The sequence below is a fragment of the Leptosomus discolor genome, chromosome 10 (assembly GCF_034619465.1).
Source record: "Leptosomus discolor isolate bLepDis1 chromosome 10, bLepDis1.hap2, whole genome shotgun sequence".
Classification (NCBI taxonomy): Eukaryota; Metazoa; Chordata; class Aves; order Leptosomiformes; family Leptosomidae; genus Leptosomus; species Leptosomus discolor.
Window position 1 is genome coordinate 17,530,899 of NC_141400.1, and position 12,000 is coordinate 17,542,898.

Consider the following 12,000-nt stretch of genomic DNA (forward strand, 5'->3'; position numbering starts at 1 on the left):
TGTCTAGTGAGCAGAAAGAAGTGTGTCCATTGGGAGGTGGGTGACGACCAGCTTCTTTTATTACCCTGCCATAAGATCCTTTTATAATTCACCGAACCTTTATAATTCACTGAACCTCAGTTTCTTCATCTGCAAAATGGGTATATTGTTGTTTATTTTTTTGTAACACTCTCTGAGATCTAGTGATGAAAACTGCTAGGTAAATAAGAGTTGGATTTTATGAAATTCCTCATAACGAAATTGTTACTGAGAGGACAGCACAGCACTCAAATCTTTTATAAGAAATTAAGTTATCCAGCAATTATAAATTAGGGATTCATGTGGAGGAACCCTTTAAGTGCAAAAGTATGTCATGTGCACAAGTTAAACTACTAGGGACTTTTAGGCGAATTCAGATGTGTTGCTTTTCCTATAGGTATAATTTATTCCTGGCAGGTCAGCTACCTTGAATCACTAAATCTAAACAAGCTCAGAAGGATTTATTGGGAAACTGAGCCTATCAACTCTGTAGAATCTTTGTCTACCTCTTCAATATCTATTTTTACTCACCGCCATGATTTTGATTCTTTTCTTGCAGCAAATAATTCCACTGTTCCATAAGTACTGATGCCATTAAACCCCCCTGAAAAATAGGATAGGGCTGCTCTATCTGATGACTTCCTGGCCACCATTTCTTTGTTCCCTGTCTCCGCAATAATCAGAATCCCATACAGGATATTAGGCTAGAAAATACTGAATAGATGCCAGACTGGATAGGGTAAGTCTGTAAGGTATATTTTTAAAATTATATTAAAGCAGTTGGACAAGATGATTGGATTTTAGGCTAGGTATTCTTTTTTTATAGGCAGTAGGTATCTGTCTGGTGAGTTTCTGAGAGATGAAGAAGAAAACATTTCATTTAAAGCAAAGGTTTTCACTTTTCTGGGAGAAGAAAGGTGATTCATTGTACAGACTTCTGAATATAATGAGATTTTCTAATGACTACCTACATCAGCACTGACAGTCTTCTCTGGCCATTTTACCTGTCTGCCTACATAAAGCTTCACATAAAGTTTCAGCAATACTAAGGTGAAAGTTTGGTGCACGTCATTTGCAGACAGTTGTCACGGAGGCTTGGGAACTTGAGCCCCACATGTGACCCTGAACTTTAAGGACTGTTAAAATACTAAGGGCGTCAGAGTGCCCAGCCTTTTGGCACAAAAATCTTATAGGTATTATAAATACATATACGTAAGTAGAAATATAGATAAATAAAAGTAAATGCTATAGATAAATATCACAGGTAAAGTTGCTGAGGCATGATTTTCCAAAGAGGCAAATGTAAGTAGATAGGAAGTATATGTTAAAATATAATAAATCTAACTCTTGTGTACTAAATATACACAGCTATACTTAATCCTACTTGACAACACCTGCAGTTGCTGTCTTCAGACTCAACAATTTAGGTGTGCTACCTACATTTTGATTCGTAATACAATTATAAAGTGTAATTTTATTTATTCTCAGCTTGTAAATCCCTTCCTTCTGTTTCTGTTCTTTCTTTTTTCTCCTTCATACTGGGGCAGCAATGATGAATGCTGATGACACATTACTTGTGCCAACCATAGCAGACCATTTTTGAGAAATTAGTTTACAGGTCCCTGATCTTGGTTCTTTTTTGGGGAGAAAATTGGCTGTCTGAGTTATCTGCCTGTCAAACATAAAATTATGACGCATGTTCAGAATAGCATTATTCGAGGATAATGTGATACATTAGCATAGCATAGTGTGGCCACGAGTGAGTACAACCTCTAACAGCAGTCCCTGCAACTAATCTTGCTGGAGATATGAAAATAGATCCACGTGTGTGTATTTTAAAACTACCAGCAGGAGAATTTCAGACCAGAATTATGCAAAAAGATATCATTGCCATCTCCTGCTCCCAACCAGTTGTAATGCAGGTGAGTAATGGAGCAAACTGCGCAGAGGCAATGACTTTCAGCCAGGCAAGCTCTTTATCCTACTCAAAAAATGCATATCAGAGGCCTTACTTTCTACTAACCTGCACGTCCAAAATGGCTGTAGAGCATCGCTGGATCAGCCAGGTAGTGTTTAGTAGCCCATTTAACCTCCCCATGAGCAGACAGATAGCATTTTAAAGGGGGGAGTGCCTTTTTGATCTCACTCCTCTTTGTTAAGAATGAGCATCCAAGGGCTGCAGATTATAAACCTGTTAGAGCAGAGAAATACCATGCTGCTCTGAGAGGAGAACTTGCCCTTCATACATGAGGCACGGCAATTTTGGCTCATGCATCTGTGGCTTGTTGTACGCCTTGGCTACCTCTCCCCTTGTGGCCAGGTCTTCCCATCTCTTGCCTTCAAGTGACGAAGCCTGGGATTTTCCTTGTGGGCAATATGGACAACAGTGTGCACTGGAAGCAGGGAGGTGTCATTTAGAGAGACAAAATCCCTACTGCAAAAGCAGCCGAAGCAGCAGTTAAACTCTGGGTTGATGCACAACTCGCTCTCTTAATCCAACAGCCTTTGGTGTATCCAGGAAGGCTCAAAGGCAGCTCTGCAACATCAGCTGCTCGTGATTTGTGTACTAGACCAGTGGATATAAAAATCTGACAAACTGCTCCTTTTTTTGTGCACAGGTGGCGAACAGCACTTCTTGCACACATCCTTTTTTCTTCCAGACGAGCTGTGCCTGTGGCTTGCCTTTCCTTCCCCTGCTGAAACCAGAAATGCCCATCAAGGTGACATTTCTGATTGTCACTGCTGTGGGAGAACAGGCACAAGAGACATGCAGAAGCTGGACAGCAGAAGCTGCTCATATCTCACCTCTCTGTGTGTCAAACTTGGGGAAACGACCTCTCCCAGAGCCATTGGGGGCCTCAGAAACACCATATGAAATATAATCACATCCTGGCAAATCTGCTTTGCCTAGCTGCCTTCCATTATTTCTTACATTTCATCTTACGTCCCATCCCCTGAATTTTATCTGCTTTTTCTCTTCTCAGTATTTTCACTCAAGAAGAAGCTTTGAATTAGTCTTTTACAATGTATATACAATTACCCAACAGTACTGACCAAATAATTACGGTAACTTTTCTACTTGTACTGAATAGACATTTTTCCATATGTATGGATAAAAAATGATTGCCACACAGTTGGCAAAAAGAATGATGTAAATTATAGGCCAATAGTGTGATACTTTCACAGAGTGATTCTAATTTTAGCCAGTCTACTCAGTTTTAGATAGCTCTTACTTCATTAATCTGTGGCTTAGGTATATCAAGCGACCAAGATTAGAAATAAATTTGGATGGGAGAGTTAATATTTAAACCAGAAAAGACATTCTGGGGCAAATGCTCTTTCTGAAAAAGAGCAGTGTCACCACGCATGTGATATTTCCTGAAGTGCTTTAGTACCTTTATATGACACACATGCGTAATGCGTAGGGCTAATGTCTCCTATCCATCACTTCTGGGATACTTTTTTTTTTTAAGCTAGAAATGTCTCTTTAACATTTCATTCTCAGTCCAGGACAGTTCCTGAGAAACAAAATCTTCCCTTAGGTTATTTATTATTAAATCTTACTCATGGTGAATGACAGCTTGGGATGAAGTTCCTGCTTTTACTCATCCAGGAACCAGCGGACTCAAGGAGGAGAGCTGGGAGGCTCCTCTTCTGCCCTCCCTCTGGCTCTCAGCGGACCTCAGGTTCTCTCCCAAGACAGATCTATATGAGGCATAACCTATACCAGGGTACATTTCCAAGGACCTGCTTGGAGATTCCAGGGCTACAGAGGTCACAGGTTGCTGTGCTTTGGTCGACGGCGGTATCGATAGCGTAGCTTTCCTTTTTCTTTCAAATCCTTCAAGGACCGACAGTAGCAGTTCTTCATTCTTCCACCCTCTGGCTAGATTCACACTGACTTGTTTCCTTGCCTATAACCCAGCCTTCGACTGCATCTCTTGGGACAACATGTGCTTCTAGGAGTCTCTAAAGAAGCCAAGCAAATGCATTTACATGCCACACCACGAGAGCCTCCAGCAAAGAGGATGGAGAAGAGTTCACAAAAAGGACAAGGTTGCAGGAGGCCACATGGAAATTGGCAGGCACTGCTCTTGCTTGATTAAATGTGAATTTTGCTGCTGCTATGGAAACTGGATTGGGTAGAGTGCAGGAAATATTTATCAGTGGGTTAAATATTCCAATATTTTAGCTATTTAGAAGCATGTTTTTGGTTCTGGAGCCCTGCTGTGTTTGAAAGTTGGGTATGTTGTTGAATTTGACCTGAGTTCTTGGGTCTGGTTTGCCCATTGAATTCACCTGTCCCCCCCAGCACTCCCCAGTAGAGCATGCATGTCAAAACATCTGAATTTTCTGGGTTTGGCATTTAGGTTTATCTGGAAATCTATTGTCAGAAAGATGCTAAATTCTGGCTGAAATCAGTGTTATCAAAGTGATAGATCAGACTTTAATATATGGAAATTCATTATTATTTAATACATAAAACTTCATGAAAAGTACTGCAAGGGCAGAACTTCTGTCTTACCTTTTCTCTAATCATATTGTATTTACTCCTGGATTAGATTTTCTCTCGCAAAGATCTGTTTCTGTTCTCAAAATGGACCCACTCGCTACTTTAGGGAAGGAGGAAAACATCAGCAGAGCAAACGATGCCATCTTCAGTGACACAGTTTAGCAAGGAGATTTTAGGGGCAAGAGAGGAAATCTACATTTTTTCCAAACAGATCAGCAGCAAGATTTCCTAATGTATTCTGTATTTCTGAACTGTGCTTTCTCTGACATCACAAGAAATCTACTTTACTACTGATTCATATATGAAATTTTGAAATTTCTACCTCATATGCACAAAAGACATATAAGCTTAAAGTTTTTAATAATTTTTAAGAAAAGGTGACACGGACCATTCCCAAGAAATTCAGTTTAATTGAAGAGCTATTTGCTTCAGTCTTAGAAGCCACTGTTAGCCAGGAAACAGGTCTGTCTGAATACAAAAACACCTTCTGTGTTTGCTGGTTAAGCATGCTCTCGCCTTTCCATAGGCATGATATGGTCAGAGTGCAAGGAGATCTGGGAAGAGGGTCCACGCGAGTATGTGGTGCATCTCTGGAACCTGCTGGACTTCGGGATGCTGTCCATCTTCGTGGCATCATTCACCGCCAGATTCATGGCTTTTCTCAAAGCGACTGAAGCACAACAGTACGTAGATCAGTACGTTCAAGATGATGACCTCAATAATGCCACCCTTCCCCCTGAAGTTGCTTACTTTACTTATGGTAAGATGCTTTTTGCTGTCTAATGCTTCCTGTTCTAATGTATGGCAGTGCTGAAAGCAGCTTTCTTTTTGTGATATTTATGTAGGTGTTTTGTAATTAAACCAAATTATTCTTCTCAGATCTACCCATTCCTGCCATCTTCCTAAACAGTCAGAAAGGAATTGAGATCTGATCCTCGTTCAGTCTCTGTTCTTGTGCTAAGGCTACATTCAGGTCAATCACATCCTGACAAAATAGCTTGAGCAACAAATAATTGGGAACTGGGAGTGAGCAGAAAACAATTTAAATTACAGATGAATGAACCTGCTTGGTTCTCCAAAGGTGAGACGGGGGAGATGTGTAACAAACATAGGAGCTGGAGCTGCATTTCTAACTGTTGGTGCGCTCTGCACCTCTGTTACATCCAACACCTGTATAATGGAAATACAAACACCAATTACACCTGCAAGCTGCTGCTGCTCCAAGAGAAAAACTTTATTTTTTGAGAGCCTATATCATCTATAAGTGTTAGCATTTGGAAATGCAAGCGGTAACATAGCCTTGACAACATTATTTTTGATGGCTGAAATGGTTTTCCTTTGATATTCACCAATGAGTAGAGCTTTGCACCTCAGCGTAGGGACTGGATTCATTGCATGCCACTGCAAGTTTCACAGGTAACGCTGAGCAAAATCCATGGTGATTTTTGCTCACAGAGGGACTGCCAGAGCTGGAGAGCTGGGCATAAAGGAGCACCATTTGCTCCCTAGGGTTGTAAGGTAGTTATTCTAGCGATGTCCTTGGGCTGGAGAGGAAGATCTGGGGCAGCAGACTTCATCCACTGTTGATGTGCACCAGGTGACACCAGAGACACGGTGCCCTGACCCCACACCAGGGTTCACAGCCACAGGCTCACTGGCGGGTCCATGCGCTGGTCACACTGGCTCAGCCTGTTTCTTGGTGTGTCCCCTCTGAAGGTAAGCTTCCCTCTCCCTGCCCAGGCAAGCAAGAGGCCTCTGAGGTGATGTCATGGTTTTCCTCTCTCTGGTTTGCTGCTGACCCATTTAAAGTGAGTGCAGGATACAAAGGTGCAAGGGGTCACAAAACAAAATGTCACAACCAGATACTGTGAATTCCTCCATCTGCTGCTTTTCTTTTGGTTCAGATTACTGAAAATAATGCCTAAGTTTACTGCTGTGTCCCTAAAGTTGTCACGTATTTTAGCCCTGAATCACGATCTTTTCATCAAGAAGCTCAGTTGATGCAAGCACACTTATAAGGTATATTAACATAAATGCTCAAATTTTCAGTAGATTAAATAAATGATGCATAGCTGGTATCAACAAGAAGCTTTGTAAAGTAAAAATATTAGAGTGACTGGGCTGCAAAAATTGGTGTTAATTTAAAAATAACATGAAGATGATATACTTATGGTTATAACTGCTTCATCTGAACAAATTCTAACTTTCTTATCTAATGGAAGGGATAGCAACCTCAGCCTCCCTCATGCTTTCTTTCCAAATATTGACACAGTGCCATGTATTCAAATCTGTACCCAAACTCCACTGCATTGTGGTTTTGATTCTCCATTTCAAGGGCTTCAGATGGTAAACGCACAGCACAGCTGATGTTCAACTGGGAAACGGAAAATAGCAAATTTGTTGAAAGCTATGCTATTTATTTGTTGTGTGATTTTGGTAAATCCCAGTGACTTGCTCATTTCTCATCTTTACCATGTGAAAAATACCACTAACTCTTCTCACCCATATTTGTACAGCATGCTGAGGACTTCAGTGACCAGTTGTTTCGAACATTTTTTTTTCTTTAACTCCTGGCCAGAACCAAGATTCATTCTTGAAAAGGGTCATTTATCATCGTAACGTCCATCTAACACTTTTTGTTACTAATACCTAGTGTACATGTATTGTTTTAGCCAGGAACAAGTGGCTTCCCTCGGATCCTCAGATCATTTCAGAAGGACTGTATGCAATAGCTGTGGTACTCAGCTTCTCCCGCATTGCTTACATTCTTCCAGCCAACGAAAGCTTCGGCCCCCTGCAGATCTCTTTGGGGAGGACTGTGAAGGATATCTTCAAGTTCATGGTTATCTTCATCATGGTGTTCCTGGCCTTCATGATCGGAATGTTCAACCTTTATTCTTACTACCTTGGTGCAAAATACAACCCTGCATTTACCACGTGAGTACCTATGGAAAAGCAGCCACTCTTGCAGGGCTCAATCCATTTTGTTCCATTGCTGCTGCAAGGTCTGCTCAGACAGTTTCTACTCCAGCTGCGTGGGGAAGTCACATCCAGACTTTGCCTGGGATACTTGTACCACAACCTCCAGCCCTGGTAGCCAGCTGAAGGCCTGAACATAGGGAGAAGTGTAGTTCAGAAATCATTATTTCTGGACATTGAAATAACATATCAGGAAAATGTTTTGTGAGATGTTCAGTTTTTAGGTGCACATCCGCAGAGCCAGCTGCTAGTCACGATGCTCAAAATAGCAAAACAAACCGGGATGCCTAGGCTGTGTTTTTTAAATCCAGGGTGAGTATTTTTCAGCAGAGGCCATGCGAAAGCTGCGCAGAACATCATGCCAGGTTATTGGCCACACAGGGCAGTGGGTCTGCCTGGGTCACATTCACCTGCCAGCGCTCACTGGGTGGCTGCACAGCCCTGCGGATGTGGCTGTGCCAGAGGCCCTGTCTCCACCTTGTCAGGGATGTCAGGAAGAGAAAGAGGGTGGAAAATGCTTCTGGAATAAGGTTCAGACTGAGGCTGCTTTTGGAAAAGGATGAGCCTACAACCCTTCAGATGTAGCACAAAATGCAACCTTGATTCTCTGGGTCCTCAGAAACCCAAGGCCTAACCTGGGGTGGGGGGGCCAGCTGAGGTCCTGAAGGATCTTTCTGAAGGATCTTTCAGAGGAAGGGACATCCTGGTGCCCTGCCTGTGTCTGAGGGACATGTCCCATGCATCCACAGGAAAGCCTCCTTCCTTGCATTGTGGTGTCCCACCAGCATAGCACCATGGCAGTCAGCTTTGCATCTCACAAAACCACCATGACTTGCCTTAGGGACACAGTGGGGACTTTCCATCCCACACACCCATCCATGAGGGAAGAGGAAAGTTTGACATGATGTTTTCCCTTGTTGAGATCTGACTGCTGGGCAACCATGCCATGTTTGCAGTGTCCGAGCCCATGGCGTTCACCAGAAGCAGAGCAGACAGCAGCTGGCATTTGACATGTTATTTCTCTAACATGTCACACAGTGAGCTGAGGGCTTAGCTCGTAGCTCCTCTAGGATAAATGACCTTTTCAGCTTTATTTCTGTCCTGCAAGTGGCTGTTTCCTTCCAAAGGCACAGGAACCAGTTTTACCACACCACCTTCTTATGTGACACATATCTTGTAACATAATGTTTACTTTCTCTAATTGAGCCAAATATGCCTTCTAGCCCTCTCCTGTAACCTCGGGGTAGATAGTAATGGAAGAATTTATGTGGCCAGATGCAATTACATTTATCTGTGCTCAGTAGTAAGGTAGAAGAAAATTGAGCGTGTGGGATGTGACTGGCTTCTTATTTGAAGAGGAGGAGATGCCTTTGAAGAACAAGACTTAGTGAGAAGTTGAGTTGATACCACCCTTGGTTGCCTGGCGGCACAGTAACCCTCAGTTATGATATTCCTCAGGCACATTGCTAGAATCACTGACAATTTCCAGTCTCTGATGCAATGCCATGTGGTTACTCTCTTGCTAGCACTCACTACCTAAGTGGATCTTCCAGTAGCTCTTATTTTTTGAAGGAAATAATGAGCAAACACTGACTAAAAGGATGACTGCTTGCTGGAGTAAAGATTGCTTAAATGCCCGAGGGATGTCTGGATTGGTGATAGTCTTGTCAAAAGGCAGCGCTCTTCCTCCTTAACTTCAGCCTGGTGACTACTTATCCTGGAGGGACTTCATGTTGTTATGAAGTAAATTTTCCATGAGCATAAATTTTCCTTTTATGAATTTGGAAGACATTTAAAATAGACTTACTTTCTTCTGATTATTTAAAAACACAGGAGTGTCAAAAGATGATCAGTGAAAATGAGCCCTTTCATCATATGAAACAAAGAGAATAGATTAACATTCATCCCAAAAATCCTTCTCAGACATCTCATTCAACAAGCTAGAAACCCTGAGGTATACAGTCTCAAACAATTTTAATAAGCTAATGACAAGGTTATATTGGCAGATGGGCACCGGTTCTAGCAATGTTTCCTGCTATATTTTTCATGAGCTGCCTGTGGGCCTTGCTGAACATGGTGGGCTCCTGCTGCCATTAACTTATTAATGAAAGGAAGGAAAAATTCAATATTGGAGCTAAGTAGCTCAAGTGTTGTGAAAATCCACTGGGGCAAAGAAAAATGACACTTACTTTGCTGTCCTCATAACCGTTCTGTGACTTCAGTGACTTCACTGAATGCATTTTCTGTGGGCATGTTTGTGATCTCTAATGAGGATAGGTGAAATTTTACAGAAAGCAAGTTTTATACTCAGAAGTGTAACTATTCAACTATGGCATCTGATTCTCAGAGATCACTTGGCTAGTCATGACAGAAACAGACTCATTGGATTTGTGCAGTAGTTGATTGTGCCAGTTTCAAAGGGCATTGAATTGGCAGCTCACTGGATAACCTCAGTGAGAAACCTCATAGACAAAGAGCTACTCACTGAAATAACTTTGAATTACATATTTAGGAAAACCACAGTTTCTCAGGACAGTACATAGGGAGAAAAAAGTGTACATTTTTTCAGGTAACACTCAGAGGGAATTGCTTGCTTAGTTCTAATGATAATAACCAGCGAATATTTGGTGTAACTTAGCTTTCACCTTCTCTTGTTGTTGCACTTTTGAAATCATGTGCTCCATTTTGCTTGTGTTGCCATCTGAAGAGCAAGCATGTAGCACCCCGTGGTAACTCTGAAATGAGTTACCATGCAAAGTTTCCATCATTTCTTCCATTTTGGTGTTCTGGATGCAAAGGAAATAAAAATGCAGTGGAGTTTACTTGACAGCTAAATACAGAGATTATTTAGCTAAACATGGTATACTTTTTGAAGTTCTTCAATGCTGAAAAGTAGAACATTTCCACGACAGTTGCAACCGACCCCAGCTATGTTTATCTGTTTATTGTATGATGTGTACAGAACACAGCTCTTGAAACAGCCTGTAATTAAGAACATGCTATGCAAACAAAACTGAAATGGAGGCAAGACTGATTGCGTTCATCTTGCTTTCCGCATCACAAATCAGGCTGAAGGCTGTAACACGAGGTTTTCTGTCTCCCTCTCCCTAAAGGGAAATGTGACTCACTGTTTAGTGCCAATGTTACTTGAGGCTTGAAGGCTTTTTTCTTCGTATTTTGCTTTGTCGAAATGTGATATTTTTCTAGATTGTATTGACTGCATTGCTTTTTTGGCAGTGTTAAATCTCAATGAATCAATTTAAGGAAATAAGTCTGAAAGGATGCCTTAAGCTTTCTTAAAGATGGGGACACAAGACTGGCATGAAATCATAGCCTTGCTGTGATCTTTTTTGATGCTTACAAAAGCAAGGAAAATCTGTGACTAGATGATTGCCTATGGTCTGTTTTCTCCATTGATGCAAAATCTTTGTTTGACTTTTACAGGACTATGTGTATTGAAACAAAAAAATATCTCTGCTCTCTCCCCACTGCAACAGTTGGCTCTACCACAGTAGAGAGAGAGATTGCAGCATACCCATCTCCACAAGGAGCATCAGTCAATCTGTCACTGCCAGATCCTCCTGCTGCCAGGAGCTGTCAGTCTGGGCAGGACTCCTGACTTCCTCTGTTCCTTCATTTGTCTGCCTTTGAGAAGGATAAAACACCCGCTGACCTTGCAGCAAGGGGGTAAATTGCTTAGCTGGCAACATGATGATGAGACACATCAGCATCTTGGGATCTTTGAGAACTTGGCTCCAGACATCCTTGTCCCATGTTTTAGTAAGATGTGCTCAAAAAAAAAAAAACAACAAACCCAACTGGTGTTTCTGTGACCTGTACCACTTCTCGTGCAATTTGGCAGTAAACTAAACGTAGAAGGGAAGAGCCATCTAGCCTTTTTGGAGGGGAGGGAGGGACTAGTACAACGTCTCCTTAGAAATGTTTACGAGAGGGAGACTTGCATCTGCCTGGGAGCATTGCTAAGCACCATTTCAGGGTGCTACATGTCAGGTCCACCTCTCATACCACCTTCCCTGTCCCACCACCATGGGCACTGGTCCCTCACCTGACCCTGGGAACAAGGACTATGGACGTTTGCACTGGAGCCTGGCACCCTGGCCCTTGCCTGTCTCCTCCGCAGTGCTCAGGGGGATCAGGGCCACTTACAGTCCTTAATTAACTTCTGAAGGAGAATCTGACACCACACCAGAACAAAGGTTAATGCTTAAGCTGCAGAAAAGGAGCAGAGTTGACACGTTGTATTAAAATCTGCCAGCAGGGTGTAAAAGTAAGGGAAACTTTCCAAATTAAAAAAGGAAGGTTTAATAGCAGGGCACAGCTGGGATCAAGGCTGGAGGTTACGGTTTTTATTAGTTTGATAAGTGACTTAGGTGTTGGGTTTCAAAGCCAGAGATTTTTGGTGTTATGTGTGTTCTTTAACTGGAAAGTACAACATTTATAGAACAAGCATTGGCCAGATTGCTACCATA

The 12,000-nt window shown here is 42.0% G+C and overlaps 1 protein-coding gene across 1 annotated transcript in view; it reads left to right on the forward strand.

Moving 5' to 3' along the window:
* TRPC7 (transient receptor potential cation channel subfamily C member 7) overlaps window positions 1-12,000 on the forward strand; it is a 69,603-nt gene that overhangs the window by 44,344 nt on the left and 13,259 nt on the right. The window contains exons 5-6 of the mRNA XM_086470778.1: window positions 5,058-5,291; window positions 7,204-7,468. Coding sequence (XP_086326904.1) covers window positions 5,058-5,291; window positions 7,204-7,468 — 499 coding nt within the window. The remainder of the gene's footprint in view (window positions 1-5,057; window positions 5,292-7,203; window positions 7,469-12,000) is intronic.